The 19,296-nt window shown below is 66.4% G+C and overlaps 1 protein-coding gene across 2 annotated transcripts; it reads right to left on the reverse strand.

Moving 5' to 3' along the window:
• Positions 1-35: 35 nt before the first annotated feature.
• On the reverse strand, positions 36-18,376 carry SEMA3F (semaphorin 3F). Of its 2 annotated transcripts, XM_032194354.1 has the most exons (19): positions 18,259-18,376; positions 15,246-15,431; positions 9,633-9,793; positions 9,404-9,466; positions 8,797-8,916; positions 7,821-7,910; positions 5,689-5,782; positions 5,267-5,386; positions 4,074-4,213; positions 3,877-3,991; positions 3,559-3,628; positions 3,243-3,387; positions 2,925-3,147; positions 2,247-2,335; positions 1,958-1,999; positions 1,547-1,704; positions 1,406-1,473; positions 611-744; positions 36-524 (listed from the first exon to the last, which is right to left on the reverse strand). In XM_032194354.1, the coding sequence occupies exons 2-19, from the start codon at positions 15,355-15,357 to the stop codon at positions 105-107; spliced, it is 2,364 nt and encodes a 787-aa protein (XP_032050245.1). In that variant the 5' UTR covers positions 15,358-15,431; positions 18,259-18,376; the 3' UTR covers positions 36-104. The 2 variants fall into 2 exon arrangements, with proteins under 2 accessions (XP_032050245.1, XP_032050246.1); XM_032194355.1 differs by lacking the exon at positions 7,821-7,910.
• Positions 18,377-19,296: the final 920 nt, after the last annotated feature.

Consider the following 19,296-nt stretch of genomic DNA (forward strand, 5'->3'; position numbering starts at 1 on the left):
TGTGTAGATATATATATATATATTTATTTTATTTATAGATATTTTTTAATATTAAAAGGGGGGAAAATAGACCACTGTGCTAGCAAAGTCCCTGGCGAGGGGGTTCATGTGTGCCCGCAGGTCTCTGGCGGGTGATTCCGGCGGCTCCGTGGCTTCTTCTGGTCCTGCAGCTCCTTTGAGGCTTTGAGGGCAGCCAGCGGCTCGGGGGGGCCAGGGGCTGGGGGCCGCCAGTAGCCCTGGCAGTACTGGTCGAGGAGTCCCAGCTCGGGGCGGCTGAGGAGCTGCAGCAGGTCCTGGTAGCGCGGCGTGGGGGCTCCCGGCAGCCCGGCGGGGGGCACCTCGGCTTGGAGCAGGACGGCGTGGACGGCGCGGGCGGCCAGGACGCGGAGCTGCACCCTGGTCACCGTGTGCTTGAAGTTGTTCTCGGTGGCGGTGCAGGAGTAGAGGCCGCCGTCGGAGAGCTGCAGGGCGCGCAGCAGCAAGCCCTGCTCCGTCCGCAGCACCCGGCCGCCCTCGGTGCGCAGCTGCGGGGAAGGGGACGAGGGGAGCTCAGCCGCCTGCCGTGGTGCTGCCGGGCCCAGCCCGCGGCCCCCCGGCTCCTTCCTCCTACCTCTTTCCGCCGGTCGCTGTTGTCCTTCTGCAGCAGCCACTTGACGGTGGCCTGCGGCGAGCGCGGCTGGCACTCGAGGAAGGCGGTGCTGCCCTCCACCCCGTACTGCACGGCCTCCACCGCGTTCTTGTTGGCTGCGGTGGCAGGGCACGGCATGGCAGGCTGCTCGCACGTGTCCCCACGCCCCACCGCCCTCCTGCACCTACAGCTCTGCCCTGGGCAGCACCAGTTGGGGGGCTGCATGCCCACCAAGTCCCTGTGAGCACATTTGTGCACCCACCCATGGTCATCCGCCTCTGGAGTGTCCATCCATCCACCTATGCTCTTGCTTCTCCCCAGTGTATCCACCTGTCTGTCCATCCGTCCGTCCGTCCATCCATCCATCTTTCTTCAAACTCCAACATTTCTAGTCATTCCTCTACCCTCCTGTCCATCCATCTGTGCTTTCTTCTCCAATGTATTCCTCCATCCGTCCATCCATCCATCCACCTGTGCTCTTCCTTCTCTGCAGTGTATCCATCCATCCATCCATCCATCCATCCATCCATCCATCCATCTTCAATCTCCAACACTTCTAGTCATTCACCTACCCTCCTGTCCACCCATCTTCTTCCCCAATGTATTCCATCCCTCCATCCCTCCCTCCCTCCATCCACGCTCGCCTTTTCCCAATATATCCCTCCACAACACATCCATCAGCCCTCAAGGCCCTACCTGGCCACTGCCCGCATCCCCCTGCCTCCTACCCCCGTGCCCTCCCAGGGGCTGCCCCCACCTGCCCCCTAGCCCCCTCACCATTGGAGTTGTAGCCCCGGCACTGGCGCATGGGGTTGCCGTGTCGGATGTCCTGCCGCCTGCTCCGCCTGCAGGGAGGCAGGAGGTGACCTGGGGACCCTCCTGGGGACCCCCACGCCCCCCACCTCCCCGGGCTCCCACCTCTTGGAGGATGCCGAGTAGCGGCTGCAGGCCTTGCCGTCCCAGGCACAGTAGGGGTCCCGCGCCAGGCAGCAGTCAGCGCAGGCTTCTCCGTACACGTCGCACCGGTGCAGGGCCAGGTGGGTCACTCCTACGGCCGAGGACACGTAAAGCTGTTGCTGTTGGGGGGACAGAGAGGACAGGGTAAGATGTTCCCTGGCCGCGTGGCCTTGTCTCCAGCCATGAGGGACCAGCACCAGTTAGCTGCAGCCTCCCGGTGCTGGGAGCGGTGGAGAGGGCTCAGCCTGGAGCCACCCGGGGCCGGCTCGCCCTGGGGCCACTTGCAGGTGTCCCCGAAGGCCGCTGCCATGGGATGGTGACAACAGGCAGTGCTGCAGCCGGTGCTGGTCCCCAGCCATGTGCTCCACTCACCCTCTTGGAGGAGATGGTCATCGTCTTGATGGGTGCCGGCACCTAGATGGGGGCAGGAGCGAGGGACATGGAGGGGCCCGGCCCGATGTCAGGGGCCCAGGGTGGGCACCCCAGACCTGCCCTGGGCAGCTGGGGAGGATGAGGGGCCAGCAGGCAGAGGGATGATGCTGCAGGTCCCCCCTGAGCTGCCCAAGGGACTAGTTGGTGCCAGCTGCAGGCAGGGGGTGGAATTGGGGCACGGCTGGGCTGGGGATAGGCAGCAGCAGGAGCAGGACGAGCCAGCCCTCACCTTGAACACCTCGATCTCCTCCAGCATCAGCTCCTCTGTCTCCATGTCGTCCCGGGGCAGCACAATGACTTTCTGCACTGTGCCCCGATCTGCAAGACACCAGGGTGCCTGGATGCTCAGTGCCACCGGCAGGGCACCCGCGCCCTCCCCTCCTAGAAGGGGGTCCCTGATGGGGCCAGGGATGTGGGGAAGGACACCCCCTCCCTCCCCAAGCACATCTTCATCTGCCTCCTTCTGCTGCTACGGGTGCAGTGTGCCACTCGTGTCACTGTTCCTAGCAAGGTGCTGCCACCACTCAGGGCAGAGGGACAGCCGCTGGGGATGGGCACTGGGTCAGGGGAAGGACCAGGACTGAGCACGGTGGCAATAGGATGGGCAATATGGAAGGAGAAGCACCAAGCTGGATGACGGTGCCCCCAGCACGGGGAATGGGGCTGGAGAGCTGGGTTTGGGAGGTGGAAGGAACCAGGCTGGATGGTGGTGTCCTGGGATGGGCACCGGGGCAGGGGCAGGGCAAAGCTGGATTGCAGCAACCCCAGGATGAGCAGTGGGACAGGGGAGGGACCAGGCTGGACGGTGGCGTCCTAGGACGGACAGCAGGGCAGGGGATGGGCCCCTGACGCCCTCCAAGGCCGCGCTGGAGCATGCTGCGTTCTCTGCGGTGTGCGGCGTGGGTACCTGTGCCCAGGAAAAGCACCTCATAGCGCCCGTCTGCCGCGTCCACCTGGTCGACGGCGATGGTGGTGAAGCGGTAGTTGACGTTGGTGCGCACGACCAGGGGCTGGCGGTGGGCCGGGTACACGGCGTGGTACATCAGCGGGTGCGAGCGCATGAAGTTGATCACCTCGTCCGGGTAGTCCTTGGTCGACTTCATGGAGGGCGTGAAGGTCCCCCCGGGGCACTGCGGGCAGGCGGAACGCAGCGGTGGGCTCCCGGCTGCCCCGGGGACAAGCGGTGGCACCGGGTGCCGTGCCCACGTGTGGCCGGGGTGCTTACAGTGCCTGGCCGGGGGTAGGGCATCTTGCCCGTGTAGGGCATCCACTGGTAGTTGGGGCCCTCCTTGTGGGCGAAGGGCCCGTTGAACACCATGCGGATGTCGGCCATGGAGTAGACGCAGACGGCTGAGCCCTTGAACACTGACCTGGCAGGAGGAGTGCCACGGCCTCATGGACCTGCGGCCACCTCCAGGCTGACCCCCCCCCCCGCCCCGTCCTCACCCCGTGCCCATCTCAGCATCCCCAGGACCCTCGCCCACCTCGGCAGGAGCCCCCAAGCCCCAGGGACCGCCACGCCACGAGGGCGCTGTGCTCACCCCGATGCGGAGAAGACGGCGTAGATAACGGGGTTCTTGGTGTCCTGCGTCTGCTGGATGAAGACGTCCTCTTGGGACAGAAGGAAGAGCGTGTCACCACCGGGGGAAGGGCAGGGACCCCTTGCCGTGGTGCCGGGTGGGAGGGAGGATGGGGTGGGAGCAGCGCCTGGCTCCTCTCCCAGCCAGGGCCAGCAACGGGACTCCCAAACCTCCCAAAAAGAGGTTGTCCCCTCCTCAGGCTGCCCTGAAAGCCTCCAGGGCTGCCGAAGGACCACCAGGGTGTCCCACTCCCCCTTCCCGCAGCGCCCAGGTGCTCACGGAGCTCATCGAAGTGCGTCTCGATCCCATCAGGTCCTGGCACCGAGCAGACGAGACGGGCCTTCAGGAAGGTGCTCCACTTGTTCACCAGGCAGCAGTGGCCCCCATCGTCGTTCTGCGGCACAGGGACGATGCTCAGCCCGGCGCGGCTCGGCACCGGCACCCTGCCCGTGCCCCTTTCGCCCCGCCGCACGCACCAGGCAGATGCGCCCGATGCGGGAGTAGACCCCCGGGCTCAGCGGGGCGTCAGCCGACTTCTCGCGGAAGAAGAAGTAGAGTTTGTCGTCGTTCCTCTCGCTGCTGTCGGGGATGAGCTGGGCGCGGATGAAAGCTGGGTCTGCAAAGGCACAAGGTGGTGCCGTCAGCCTGGGGGCACCCCCAGCTCCCCCTTATCCTGCAGAGCCACAGGCGTGGTGGCGTGGGGACACCGGCCAGCGGTTATCAGCTGGGGGGGTCCACGCTGGATGGTGGGAAGCCTCCCCTTGCCATCCATCAGCCCGTGCCCCGCCGGTGCTGACAGCTCCCCCTCTCCGCTCCCTGCCCCGGCAGCTCCCAGGCCCAGCAGGACCGTCCCATCTGCTCTGCTCTGTTTACTCAGCTGCTGCCCTGGGGCCGGGGGTGCTCCACGGGGGCAGGAGGAGCGCTCGGGGTCACTGACTGCCGGCGACACGGTTGAACGCTCAGCCCTGCGGAAACCCACGCAACAGGCTCCAACGGAGACAGCCCTGCTGGGTGCTCCCACCACACTGCAGAGTCCCAGGCGTGTCTGTCACCATGCCCCGTGCAGGTAGCCCTCTATCCATCTGCTCTAGATTTCTTTCCTTCCTTCCTTCCTTCCTTCCTTCCTTCCTTCCTTCCTTCCTTCCTTCCTTCCTTCCTTCCAACAAGCCATCCATCCATCTATCCATCCATCCATCCATCCAACAAGCCATCCCCCAGCCACCCAACCATCCATCCATCACTCATCCATCCCTCATCCATCCATCCATCCACCCACCTATCCATTCATCCATCTATCCACCCACCTATCCATTCATCCATCCATCCATCCATCCACCCACCTATCCATCCATCCATCATCCATCCACCTATACCCATCACTCATCCACCCATCACTCATCCATCCACCCACCCGTTCACTCACCCACCCACCCACCCACCCACGCATCCATCCATCCATCCATTCACCTGCCGCCCACCCCCCCAATCACCTCCCCATCCGTCCCCCACGCATCCATCGCCCGTCCCGCACCACCAGGCGTGCACCTGCCCACACTGGCTACCGTCTCTGCGCGGGGAGGAGGACGCGGGGTGACAGGCTCCATCTCCTCTCTAAGGCTGGAGCCATGGGGTCCCTGAGGAACCTGGGCCGATGCCACCCCCTACCAACCATTGAGCCAGCGTGAATTGTACTGGTCCGTCCTCATGGCCGTCTGCTTGCCCATGGTGCGGAAGATGGCTGCGTCGGTGCCCATGAAGTCGATGTACACGCCGGCATAGAGCTCTTCATCTGCAGATGGGGAGGGGGCAGAGGTCAGCCAGCCCCCAGCCACCCCTGTCCACCCACCTTCTCCCACTGCCCCCAGGCTCCATCCAGCCCCGGCCAGGAGTCACCAGGCCACCAAGAAATGCGTCCCGGGGAGCACTGGAGGATGTGACTGGTGTGCAAGGAACCTCAGGACTGGGGCCAGCCGGGTGCCCAGTGCCACCACCCGCAGCAAGGGTGGCAGGAGACAGAGCCCAGCTTCTCGGGGCCACGCGGGGAGTGCTCCCTCTGCCCATCCACGGGCCCTGGGGAGCCACAGGACTCACTTATTAATGCAGAGACGGTGTCCACCTTGGGGTCGTAGGAACACTTCCCTTTGCCCGACTCCAGCTTGTCCGGCTCCAGGTAGAAGATATAATCCTGGGGAAGGAAGCAGAACAAGGCGCTTGTGACATTTTCCCCCTCTGTCCCCATGGCACCTTCCGAAGCAGAGGCCTCCTCGGGGTGGAGCAGAGCGGCCACCAACGCTGCCAGCTGACGACGAACGTGACGGGACCACAGGGGCGTCCGCAGGACTCCCAAGAAGCCGAGGTCTCCAGGAGGTGCTCCTCAGGTGCTGCAGGATGCTGCTCCGTGCCCTCCGCCGTGCGGGTTGATCCCTGCTCGTCGTGCACAGGATGAACGCGGGGCGCTCCCCGGAGCCGCTTCGTGGCCCGCGTGGCCACCGCGGGGCTGCTCGGGCCATCGGCATCGCGCTGACTCCAGCCACCAGCGGGCAGGGCTTGGCTGCCAGACCTGGCAAGGAGCTCGGCCCGTGTCCTGCCCAGGACCCATCTTCCAGCAGCATCCACCACGTGCTTTGGGGCCGGCCACCCCGCGCTGCACCGCCGGGAGCCGCTCTCTCCGCTGTCACCGCTGCCCTCCCCAGGCTGCCACAGCCCCGTGGCAGGGTGAAACACAGCCTGCCTCCCACAGAGCACGAGGAACCTCCTGCCCTGCCGGCCAGGACACCCTGAGTGTCCCCAGAACACAGCCCTGGGGACAGGGTCAAGCAGCACCAAGCCGGCACCCACCGGGCACCCCGGCACCGCTGTGCCTTGGGTGGTACAATCCCTGCACGGCGAGAGGGGCTGGGGGGACAAGAGGGTCACTGCAGAGCACCTGGGCTCTGGGAAGGGCAGGCCAGGCCGGGGACACTCGCCATGGGGACGCTAGCCATGGGGATACTGGCCGTGGGGATACTGGCCACGAGGATGCTGGCCATGGGGATATTAGCCATGAGGATGCTAGCCAGGGAGATGCTAGCCATGAGGATGATAGCTATGGGGACACCAGACATGGGGACAATAGCCATAGGGGTGCTAGCCATGAGGACATTAGCCATGGGAATGCTCTACATGAGCACACTTGCTGCAGGGATGCTCGCCACAGGGACAGCAGCCGTGGGAGGTTCTTCCTCTCCCATCCTCTCCCTCTGCAAGACGTCCTCTCGCCAGCTCCTCCTGGCACCCAGGGGCAGCCAGGGCGCCCAGCCCAGCACCCAGAGGTGGGCATGGGATGGCTGGGACGGCCCCGCTTCCTCCAGCCCCATCGCTGCACCACCAGCACCACGACCTCTCTGGGGACAAGCCCTGGAGGTGCCATGTCACCTGCCCCACCAGCAGGCTGTGAGCCCTCGCGGGTGTGTGCTGAGCCCTGCTGCGACCCCATGGGCAATGGGGGAGACCCCATTGAGCCCCCTGCATGGGGCAGGAGGTGCCCGTGGCTGCTGCAATGCTGGGAACATCAGGGTGTCCCCCCCGAGCTGGCAGCAATGTTCCCCTTGGAGAGGAGGAGATGGGGCAGAGGGACGCGTGGGCAGGATGGGGCAGGGGCAGGGGCAGGGAGGACCCAGGCTGGGGGCCCCACGCCCACGCGCTGACCCGTGTTAGTCCAAGGGGTTGGGGACACTGTCAGGGCAGGCTGGATGCTGGCTGTCCCCAGAAGCCAGGGACACCACCACCTCCCCGAGCCTGCCGCCCGCTCTGCTGGAGCGAGGCAAAGCAGAGGGATGCTGGCGAGGCGGCTGCTCAGCGACACTTTTGTAGACCCTACCAAAACACCTCCTGCACGTGGCCGTCCCGAGTCCCCTGCCTCGGTGGCTGCTTGGATTTGAAGGGACACGGCGGGTCCGGAGATGGGAAAAGCTGGCCGTGGAGGCGAGGGGAGGACTGCCAACCCTGACAGTGCCCCCTGCGGGGACGCGTGCGAGGAGGAGGGAGTTAGTGAGAGCAGGAGGGGGGAGAGGCCGGGCCGCTGCTGGAGAACGCTTTGCAGAGAGGAGGGGAGGCAGCAGGGGGGGGCACGGTGACAGACCCCACCCCGGGAGCTGCCGGTGGGAAGGAGAAGGAGCCCGCGGCTCCGGTGCGCCCGGGGAGAGGTGGGCACAGCTGCGGCGGGCTCCCAGACCCGTTCCCACCTTGCTTTCTGCCGGTCTTGGGCTGCGGGGGCCGTCGGTGGCTCTGCTTTCCCGGCCTCCCGGAGGGACGGGCTGGCTCGGCGGAAACCCCTGGGGAAAAGGAGCAGGGCAGAGAGTTAGCGCCGGGGGATAGAGGGGGTCCCCCCGGGCTGGGGGCTGCGGGATGGCTCCGGCAACCCCTGTCCCCACGGCACAGCGCTCTTCAGTGGCTCTGCATGCTGCCAGAGGGGACGGCAGCAGCCTCGTCCCCAGGGCCATCGTGCTGTCCTGGACTGCGTGGGCATCCCTGGTGGTCCTCGAGTGCTGTCACACCCATGAGATGTCACCGACGGTCCCAGTCCGGGGTGGTTCAAGCCACGTCAGCCTCTCCTTGCACCAGTCCTGGCACCACACGCCTCCCTCGGCTCGGCTCGCAGAGCTCCACGCGGACAAGACGAGGACGTGGCCGGGGGCTGGGGGTGATTGTGGCAAGCAGAGCCCCCCGGCCACCCTTGCAGCGTGCCACAGCGGTCACCCCAAAACCGCTCCTTCCACTGCACGTCCGACCCAGCGGGGCTCCGGCACCACTCCCTTGGGTTACTCCATCAGGGCCAGCCGACGTTGTTCTCCCTTGTTGGTAGCTGAGCGTCCCACGGCGCGTGCCACCGCTGTCCCTGCTCCCCCGTGGCCACCGGATCACCACGCTCCCTCCTCGCCAAACGCCAGCCCTGGCACGGAGTCGGGCGTCTTCTCCATCTGCGCCATGGGGTCCCTCGCGGCGGGGCAGGAGGGCACGTCGGAGCGGAGCCCGCGCCGGGTCCAACCCATCCGGGTGCCGAGAGGAGTCTGGAGAGGTCCCTCTGGGTCTGCAGAGGTGGCTCGGCCCCGCTCAGCATCGCCCCACCGGCGCTCAGCGTGTCGCTGTCCCCCCCCCGAGCCCCCTGGTGCTGGCCCCGGGACCTGCCCGGCCGCAGCCCCCGTCCCTCCCGCCCCTCACCTGCGCTTTGCGCCCGCGGTTGATGAAGGCGCAGATGGGGTTGTAGGCGCCGGTGCCGCACACGTAGAGGTGGGTCCGGTTCCAGGGCTGGATCAGGCGGATGAAGTTGCCGCACTCCCCCTGGGAAGAAGAGGGGAAGAGCTGGGAAGGCAGAAGGGAGGCCGAGAGAGGAGGGTGGGAGGCTGGCACTGGGCATGGGCTGGCACAGAACATGGGCTCGTGGTGGCCACGGGCTGGTGTGGGTTATGGGGTGGTGTGGGCCATGGCTCTGAAGCTACATGGGGAGCTGTGCCTCCTGCTCGCCCACAAAGGCTCTGGACGTGCCTGGCTGGCACAGAAGGGACAGCAGGACACGGAGACACCTCCGAGCGCCAGCACGCACAGCACACCCCGGGGATGCCTTTTCCAAGGGAGAACACGATGGCACGAATTCTGCCTGGTGGCCACCAACCAACCCCTCTGCCGCTACCAGAAGGGGGCTCACGGTGGACACGAAAGCCCCGGGGACGGCCGGAGTCACCAACAACACAGGGGCTCGACAGCCAGCGGTGACCCAAGCAGGGCCTGGAGCAGCAGGGGCAGCTCGGCGGGCGCTGGTGGCACTTACATTGCTGTTCTTGCCCGACAGGATGCACTCCTCGATCCTCTGCGGGGGGGCAGGCCAGTGGATCTGCAGAAAAACAGGAGATGGGGAGGAGATGGGGAGCACAGGGCTGCTGGCCCCGTCCCTGTCCCCGTCCCTGTCCCCTCCCAGCCCCAGCACCACCAGGCGGGACCCTCGGGACACCCAGCCCCACGTCCCCGGCGGGTCCCCAGCCCGAGGGGCGGCAGCTTACAATGAGGGGCTCGCGGTTGATGTCGTGCAGGTCGAGGGAGAGGACGTAGTCCTTGCTGCCCACGTACATGCGGTCGTGGTCCTCGTCCTTCAGCAGGATGCGGTAGTCGCTGGAGTTGAGCAGGAAGTTGAAGAAGTGCGCGGTGCCGCTGGCCTTCAGCTCTGCGGGGCGCGGGGCAGCACGTCAGCACCCTGCCGCCCTCCCAGTGCCTCGGGGACACCGACTGGGATGGACAAGGGTGGCCAGGACACGGGGCAGCACCAAAAGCCAGCCCCCAGCAGCGGAATGGGGGTGCCCACCGAGATGGGGCACGATATGGGGTGGTTGTCCCAGCACCTCCAGCACTGGCATTGTCCCCTCCTGGAGTGTCCCCACCCCTAGGACAGGGGAGCAGGGAGGCAAAAGAGCCAACTCCTTGGTGTGTGTGTAGGGGGGGACACGGGACACAGATCCCCCCCCTCCACCCCACCCCGCGCCCCCCTTGGGGAGTTATTTTTAGCCTGAGTGTGGGAGAAACGAGTGAAAGAGGATAATGAGGGTCATGAATATTCACAAGTGCAGCGAGGCAGCCAGATGGAAGGCAGAAGTGCTGCAGATGATGTGGGACGGTGCCAAGGACCACGCGGCAGGGGCAGGGCACCGGCGAGACTGGGGGGGGGGGGCAGAAGGAGGAATGCCACCCCCCTGATCCCCTCCAACCTCCCTGCCCCCATCCCCGGTGCCAGGAATCCTCCAAAACCCTCAGAGCACGAGGGGCTGGGGTGGCTCTGCCGCTACCCCCCCGGGGAGGACACCACCTGTGCCGGGTGCTGCTCCCCGGAGAGGTGCCACCCCAAAGGGGACGCCACCAGCATCCCCCAGAAGCCAACTCCACCTGATGCCAGCCCCAATTTGGGGTGCTGGGGGCAGCCCCCCCCCCCCCCGGCCTCCCCTCCCCGCAGGGCAGGCACGCACGCAGCGCTGGGGCTGCTCCGGGAAGGAGCGAGCTGGCTTCCAGGCACGGCCGGGCACGCAGCCAGCTCCTGGCCAGGATGCCGAGCTCCTGAGACCTCCCCGACCTCCTGCTCCCGAGTCCCACGGGGCGCTGGATACGTCCCAGAGGTCCCCTCCCATCCCCAGCACCTCCGGGACCTGTAGGGGGGGGAATCTCCCCTGATCTGTTTGGGGCAACCCCCCCCCCTCTGACCTCTGACCTCCGACCTCCGACCTCCCGCTCCTGGGGCCCCCCAGCCCGCAGGGATCCGGAGGAGCCAGCTCGTTAGCGGACACACCTGATGAGCACACACACCCCGCTCCCGCCTGGCCCCGAGCTTAATCCCCTTTTAATTGCCTGCAGGGCCCCCGGCTGCCCCGTCCCCGCACAGGTGGCCTCCCTGGGGACAGTGGGGACCGAGCCCCCGGCACGGCACCACGGGGAGGGCTGCTCGGCGCCCCAACCCTTCCTGGCATGCAGACCTCGTGGTGTCACCTCGGTGTCACCTCTCCATCACCATTACGTGGCCAGGAGCATGAGATTTGGGGACCCCGACCCACCAGTGGTCACACCAAACGCCAGGAGGGGCCGGGAGCGGTGCAGCCCCATCACACTTTCCATAAAGCCCAATTCCCCTGGGTTTTGTCCCATTTTTCCAGCCCTTCCTCGCACCTGGCGGCTGCCACCCACGCGTGCCCTTGTCCCAGCCGGGAGGAAGGAGTTGTCCCCAGCTCCGAGGGGACAGCAATGGGGTGGCACGCCCCCCCCCCCCCCCCATGTCCCTGAAGCCCAGGTGAGGTTTTGCAGGTCCCTAAAAAGCAGAAGGGGGCACACCCCGGGGGTGGGGGAGCGGTGCAAAGGGTTAATCCCATTAGGGACAGGGCGGCCACCTCCCCAGGTGCTCCATCAGCCCATCCCCTGCGCCTGCGAAACCAATTACACCCGATCTCACCCTAATTAGTTTCTAATTACGGGCTTGTAGTGCATTCAACATAATTAGCATGTAAATTACACGCCGTGTTTATATTCAATAACCGCTCTGCCCGCTCCTGGCAGCGGAGATGACGGGGCCTTTTGGGAGCCCTTTTCTTTATTTTCATCTGGGGGAATGAATTTAATTCACGTGCCGACGGAGCCGCCCGGCTGCCCGCACCGGTCCCCGGGGTGTGGGGACGGCTGGGGACAGGCAGAGAGACCCCAAAGGGGCAGGGAGCAGTGTGGGGCCGTGCCGGGATCGGGGCCTGATACCAGGATCTGGGGTCACGGCTGCTCCCCACAGACCTACCTGGGGCCTTTTGCCCCGCCAGCTCCCCACGTTTTGGGGTGTTTTCCCCAATTTCCCCAAATTTTCGCAGGTTGCTTTGCGGGTGCTGCCTTTCTGGGAAGGTGGAGGACCCAAACCAGGCTGGGACAGGGAGCGGGGTGAGCGTGGATTTGTCCCCATTTGTTGTCATTGGGGCTGATCAAAGAGCCGGGTGGGTTGCCTTATGAAAGCGGAATTGCTTATTTGTTTGAGCATCACTTCGCTACCCCTTGATGGGTTATTTATGATGTAATTAAGCTAATTACATGTAATAAGAGAGTTTCCGTGGCCCCGAGCCAAGCTCTTTTTCCCATTTAACCGACTCACAGGTGGTAGGGAGCCGAAGGAGCCCGACGGGGGCTCGGAGATGAAATGGCTCCGGCTCCCGCGCCACCGAGCACGGCGGCTGCCAGCGCCGCTCGCTGCGCCCGCGGGCTGCCTGCAGCCCCCCGGGGACAGACCCCGGTCCCCGTCCCCTCCACCACAGGTGCCGGGGCGCCCGGTCAAGCCCCACATCAAAGCAGCCAAGCTCCAGAGCAGGGCGATTTGGGCACGGTCCAAAAAAAAAAAAAAAAAATTAAAAAAAAAAAAAGCTTTTTTTTTTTTTTTTTGTCAGCCAAAACGCTGATTCATCCCCAGCCAAGAGGGAGCGGGGTTTTGGAAAGGCTGGTTGAAAAATGACCCCCCTCGCCTCCTCCTCTGGAAAGCTACTCGGCGAGAGGAGCCGCCGCCACGCACCGCCTTCGCTGCTGCTCGGTGGTTTGGGGGGAAAATCTGCGTTTTCCCCAGCCCGGGGGAGCCGCCGCGCGTTTTTCCAGGCAATTTGCTGCCCGCCAAAAAGGCGGCGGGGAAGGAAGCAGCTCAGATTGCTCCAGGTAGGGGGCCGCCGGCGGATCCTGCCGCATTTTTCGAGGCTGGTTGGCTCCTTCCAGCGGGATGGGATTCAGGACCCTTCACCGCCGGTGCTTTTTTTTGGGGAAAAAAAAATAATATTAAAAAAAAATATCGGAGGAGGCAGCGGGCGAGGGGACACTGCGGGAGCCTGGTGCGTCCCCGGAGCTGGCTGTCCTTGTCCCTGCCCGCGTCCCCCCCATCTGGCCGTGTTTATTTGAAGCCGCCGGCATCACGCGCGTCCCACAGCTGCAGCAGCTTAGGCGGGCGCCTGGGCGGCCCCGGCCCCCGGCCCCCCTCCGGCCATCTGCCACCGGCAGCCCCCGGGGCGGGCACGCGGCGTCCCAGGACGCGGGCAGGGAAACTGAGGCAGGGAGCGCGGTCCGGCTCCAGGACGTGATTTTTTATTATTATTATTACTATAATTCTCATTTAAAGTGATTTATTGGTGTTTTTTTTTTTTTTTTTTCCCACTCGGATGGGGGAAATAGGTGGGAGGGAGCGGAACCGCCCTGCTGCCCACCCAGCCCTTCCCGCTGCCCGGCTCCCGGAGGTGACAGCCGTGACCGCCGGGGGACAGCGGCTCCCTTTTGAAGCCCAGCCCTGGGCCCTGACCCCAAAGCCTTCCTCCCCGCACCGCCAGCCGCTGAATCACCGCCACCTCCCGCATCCTCTCCCCATCAGCTCCTGGGGAAGCCCAGCCCGGGGAGCTGACGTCCTCCGGTGCCCGAACCCACCCGGCCCGGAGGAAACCGGAGGAGAGAGAGAGAGAGAGAGAGAGAGGGGGGCAGCAGGATGCGCCCGGGAGAAAGGGGGGGGGGGAAATTTACTAGCAAGAAGAAGATGATTAAAAATATCCACCCTATTTCTGGCCGGGAAGAGCTGTTGGCAAAACAGAGCCGCTCCACGGCCTCTCCCTCTTCCAGGGAAGCACGGGACCGTGCTGTTCTTTCCATGCTGGCCACCTTCCTGCCCGGCCACCGCGGCCGCGGGGACGCCGGCACAGGAAAGCCTTGAGAGGGAGGACGGGGAACGGAGCCGCGGGGTCCCCACCGGTCCCACCCCAGGGCAGGGGACGCGGCCGGCAGCCCCTTGACACCGCAGCCTTTCTGTGTTTTTTTTTTATTTTTTTTGTTAATATTTTCCCTTTCCCCTAAGCGCTACGAGCGCAATTTAGTCGAGGATGACGCAGGCCCCCGGGAGCTGCAACGAACGCCACTTCCTCCCCAAGCGAGCGATAACAAGCGAGGCAAACAAACCCGGAGATGCTCCCGGCGCTGGCCGGGCTCCAGGCAGCGCGTCTGAAGCAGGGGGGGGACACACAGGGGGTGCCACCAACCCCCCCCCAAGAGCTCTGCAGGACCACATCCAGCCCCGGCCAGAAGGATGCTGCGGGCGGCGGTGGCACCCGAGCCTGCCTCGGTCAGCCCTGTCCCCTTCCCAGGGCTGTCCTTGGGACACGTCCCCATCCCTGTCCCCATCCCAGCACCAGCCCAAGGCCCGTTCTCCTCCGCTGGGCTTGGGAAGGGACGGGTGACACGTCTCTGAGACCCCACAGGTTTGGACAGGGCCGAACGTGCACATGAAGGACACAACCCCGCAGCATCCCCAACCCAGCCGTGCTTATTTGGGATTAATTGGGCACAGCAGCGCCAGGCATTAAGAGCACCGCAGCAGGAGCAGGCCCTCAGCTTCCCCGGGACACGGAGCGGGGCGAGGATGTAGGCCCCTGCCCCATAGCACCCCGTGCCCTTCTGCCAGCCGGGGCACCCCTGGGGGACACGAGGATGTCCCTGCAGGTGGAAGCCACCAGCACGGCCTCCAAACACCCCAGCCGTGTCCTGGCAGCAGCCGAACCCCCTCCTGGGGACTCTTGCAGGCAGCAGCCGGCCCCGCTCCGGGCAGGAATCGCTCCCTCGCCTCTCGCCTGGGCTTGTCCCCGGCCTCTTCATACCACAGATTTTCGTGCCGAGGCCAGCCCTCACCTCCAGCAGCCCGCCCTGACCCGCCGGGGGCTCTGCAAACCCTACAGGGGGCTCTGCCGGCCCCAGCAGGCTGGGGGGGCTGCAAGGGAGCAGCTCCGTCCATCCCCTCTCCCAGCACAGGCTGGGGGCAGACACCGGATCCATCCCATTGCCCCCCCCGGGAAGCACCCACACGCCCTGGTACCGAAGGGTTAACCCCTTCTCCCCCCTCCCAAATCCCCCCCCCAGGCTCCCTGCCAGCCCCAGGCATTAACACCAGCTTGGGGTCGGCGTCAAGCTGCTGTCTGGCCCCGCCAGCAAGCCATGTGCTGGGGGGGGGGGGGACACAGCACGGGAACCCCATAGGGACACGGATCCCAGTAGGATTTCCCAGCAGGGAGATGCCCGGAGAACGGTGACCCCGTAAAGGGCTGCGGGGGTCACCTCCCACCCACCCACCCCCCCCAAATTTCTGCTCTTACCTTTGAAGGAGAGCTGCACCCTGGGGGTGGCAGGCACGTAGTCCTTGGCGTGGGCGGCCCGCCAGCCCAGAGTCAGTAGGGTGGCCCAGAGGAGGACGCTGACCACAGGCATGGTGTGCACGAGCCGGGGGGGGTCCCAGGGCACGGGGCTGTCCGTGGGAATCGGGGGTGGGGGGGGCACACCACCTGCCGGAGAGGGGACATCAGTTGAGGATGCCGTAGGACACGGAGCGGTGTCGGGCAGACAAAGCCAGCACGCTGCCGTCCCCGTCCTCGCACGGGTCCCCTCCCTGAGCTGCTGCACGAGCCTGGAGGGAGAAGGGAGAGACCCCGCGGTGCCCACCCTGCCCGACCCCACCGGCAGCGAGCGGGGGGCACCCTCCCCAAGGAGGGGGAGGCAAACCCAGCGTCCCCCCGCCGCCCTCATCGCCTGTCCGCAAATCTCTGCTGTCCAGGAAGGGCCCCAGAGGGCGAGGTGGGGGTAAAGGGGGGGGGGCAGGTGGCAGCCAAACCCCACTCTGCACCCTGGGAGGGGGGCAGAATTAGGGGGGGCTGGCTCACCCCCAGCTGCGGGCACGACGCCAAGCTGCAGGGCGAGGCGAGCGCAGCGGCGAGCACTGCGGCACGCTCCCGCTTCGCCCAGGTGAGGAGCATCCCCCCCCCTCACCTCCCCCCAAACCCACCCCCCCCTTCTCCCCGGGGGTCCCATCCCCATCCCTCTTAACCCCCCCCCCCCTCCCCAAATCTCCTCCCAGCCCCAAGCAAAGGCGCAGCGAGCAGAGCCGGGCTCCAATCTTTCCAACATGAGGGAAATCTGGACTTCATTATTCCGAGAACGAACACACACACCAAAAAAGAAAAAAAAAAAAAAAAGGATTTTTTTTTTTTTCATAAATAAAAGAGGGGAAAAAAAAAAAAAAAAAAAAAAAAAAAAAAAAAGCCCTGCCTGTGTGCCAGGCAGCTGGACTCCCTGGGGCTCCGGCACGGAGCAGAGTCCGCCAAGCTGCCTCCAGCAAGCCACACACGCACCCGGCTCAGCACGCTGCTCACCACGTCCCCAGAGCCTGGGGACCGTCCCCCCGGCGTGCGTCCCCCTCCCGAGGTGACCCGAGCATCGTCCCCGCGCACTCCGGAGCCCGGCTTTAGGATTTGGGAGGCATCTGGCGGGAAGTCCCACATCTGGGGCGGGGGCTCGGCCACTTGGGAGTGCCCGGGGGGTCTCGGGGTGGTGGTGGTGGGGGGGACAGGGGATGTGCCCTGCAGGGCTGCCACATCGCAGACCCACCTGGGGCCAGGAGGGCTGGACGGGCGAGAAGGTGGCCACCGGCCCCCGAGCATGGCTACCCCAAAATGAGAGTCACACCGGGAGAGGGACGGGGCCCCAGACCCCGACGGGAGGCGGTGGCACCCCCGGGCTCCTGCCCCGCACACGGGGGGCAGCGGCCGCAGCGCCGGTGGCCGGGGACGGAGGGGGATGCGCGAGGGGCGGCCGGGCTGCGCGGAGAGGAGCTGCCTCTCCCCAGGGCTCCATATTTTTCTCACTATTGCCTTTGGAGCCGGTAAATATTTAGATTTGCTCGTCTTTCCCCGCGCGCACACCCAGCTCCGCTCCATTGTGCTGGCATTCGGGCCCCGGCCAGGCCCCCACCGCCCGCCCGTTCCCAGGCTCTGCCCTGGCCATCACCGCGGTGCCCCCTGCAGCCGGGGCAGGCGGGGACCCCCCCCCCCAAAAAAGCTTCTCCGCCAGCTAACCCCACAGCTGGTTGCAGTTCAAGAGCCCCCCCTCTCCAGCAGCCCCCTCCCCGGGCAGCTTTTCGGAAATAAATTCTGGCAAATCCCACTCTTGCACTTGGATGGAGCTGCGTACGCGTCAGAGACAGGGAGCGAGATGGCAAACAAAGGAAAAGAGGGAGAGGAGGGGAGAGGAGAGAGCGCACGGCGAGGAGGGGAGGAAGGGGACGGCGGCGAAGGGGGGAGCCTGGGGAGGGTCGGGGGGCGCCCAGGCTGGGCGAGACGAAGCCGATCCCGAGGGGGCAGCGAAGGGAAACGGCTCCGGCCAGCGCACCTCGGCCGGGAACCCTTCACCTCCAGGGTCATCTGCGCTGCGGGGAAACTGGAAACTCCGAAGCGGGTGTGTGGAGGGGGTGGGGGGGCCGCATTCCTGCCCGCCAGCGGCCCCCCGGCCCCACCGCCCGGCTTCATTGTGGGCTGCGCGCCCCATGGCACGGCGCGGTGCCCGGCGGGGACGGGAGCGCGCCCGGGACGCAGCCCCCCGGGGCTCGGCCGCTTGCGGGTGGCAGGGAGGGAAAAAGGGGAGAAAAAAGGGGGCCGGAGGGGAACGAGCCCCGTGCGGGTCTCCGCCGAGGAGGAGAGAGAAAAAAAAAAAAAAAAAAAAAAGCATAAAAAGAAAAAGAAAAAAAAGGAAGAAAGGAAAATCGCTGCAGACCCGAGGAATAACTTTGCACAACTTTGCGCCGCCTTTCACCCCGGCGCGGGCCCTCCGAGCAGCCGGGCCCTCCCCGGGGAGCTCAGCCCCCAGCCCCGGGCGTTCCTCGCTGCTCTCCCCGGCCCCGTGCAGGTCCCGCGGCCGCCCCACTCGTGGCCGCCCCCCTCCACGCGTGGGTGCCCGCCGCCCACCCGCCTCCCCCGGAGCGCTGCCACCGCCGGCTCCGCGCGTCCCTCGCCGTCGCCGCGTCCCCCCCCTAAATCCCGGGCAGGGATTAATTGGGGGTGGGCGGGGGGGGACACACACGGAGAGATACGACCCCCACGACCCCACTCGCGTCTCGGGGATGCTCGCGGCGGGGCGGGGGGCACCGGGACACCCCCGGCAGCGGGGCGCCGCGCCGAGGGACACGCGTGGGCACCGCGGCGACACGCGCAGCCCCGCTCCCCGAGCCCGGGACGTCGCGGGCGACTTGCAGGCGGCGTAAACTTTCCTCCCGGGGTGGGGGGACCCCCGGGATCCGACCCCACCGGAGACCCCCCCCCCAATTTTTTTCCACGCTCTTACCTCGGGCGGCGGAGGGAGGGCGACGGCGGGGCTCAGCGCCTCGCCGGGCACCCGCGGCCCCCCGCCGTGGCGCGGCCGCAACTACCGCCGCGTCCCCGGCCCATGGAGAAGCGGCGGCGGTGGCGGTGGCAGCGGCGGGGCGGGGCGGCGCGGGCGGGACTCGAACCCGCGGCGGGGCGGGCCGGGGGCTGCGCGGGCGGCGGCGGCGGCGGCTGTGGCCCGGCTCCGAGTGGGCGCCGCAGCCCGGGCGCTCGCCATGGGGCTCCGCGGGCTCATTTGCATAGCCACGCCCACCCACCCCTCGAGGCCACGCCCCCCTCTCTAAGCCCCGCCCCCTCCCTCCCCGCCGCCGCCGCCGCCGGGGCCGCGGGTTCGAGCCCCGCCCCCGCCCCGCTCACCTCCGGCTCCTGCCTTTTGTTGAGCGAGGCCGGGGTGGGGAGGGGGTGGTGTAGGGGGGTGTGTGTGTGGGGTGGGGGGGGGGGGACACAGGGAAAAACCGGCATCGGGACCTGGGGCCGCGCCGCCCCCTCCTCGCCGCCCCCTCCTTTGTCTGCGGGGTGCCGGCAGCGAGAGCCGGGGGGGGTCCGAGGCAGCCCCGACAAAGAGCGGCCCCCCCCCTACCCCACACCCCCCCGGGGCGCACCCCAAAAAGCCCCAAAAGCCCCCAAAAGCCTCGGTTCGTGGGCAAGGCTGAGCCCCCCGGCTGGCTCCCCCCCTGCTCTGCTCCCCTCTTCATGCCCAGCCTCTCCCCCCCCCCCCCCGCTGCTTTGCCTTCGGTTTTCCTCGCAAAAACGGGAGTTTTGGCACCGGCTCCTCACTCCCAGCAGCGGTGAGATAAAAAGGGCACAAAACCCAACCTGCGGGGGCTCCCCGGGCTGAAATAAGTCGGAAAAAGAGCTGGCATCCCCCCCCCACGGGAGCCCCCAATCCCTCGAGGCCGGGGCTGAACAAAGCCTGCCCTTTTTTCCCCCCTTTTTTCCCCGTTTTCCCCCTGATTTCCCCCATTCCCTTCCTCCCCTTGCCGGGACATCGCGCTGC

This window comes from Aythya fuligula, chromosome 10 (genome assembly GCF_009819795.1).
Source record: "Aythya fuligula isolate bAytFul2 chromosome 10, bAytFul2.pri, whole genome shotgun sequence".
In the NCBI taxonomy this organism is placed as follows: domain Eukaryota; kingdom Metazoa; phylum Chordata; class Aves; order Anseriformes; family Anatidae; genus Aythya; species Aythya fuligula.

Excerpts from the sequence above, each read along its gene's own strand:
- SEMA3F (XM_032194354.1), bottom strand. The coding sequence starts at position 15,357 with ATGCCTGTGGTCAGCGTCCTCCTCTGGGCCACCCTACTGACTCTGGGC. Across the intron at positions 5,783-7,820 it reads CAAGACCGGCAGAAAGCAAG|GATTATATCTTCTACCTGGA; the intron begins GTGGGAACGGGT and ends TTCCTTCCCCAG. Across the intron at positions 1,474-1,546 it reads TACTCGGCATCCTCCAAGAG|GCGGAGCAGGCGGCAGGACA; the intron begins GTGGGAGCCCGG and ends GCCTCCCTGCAG.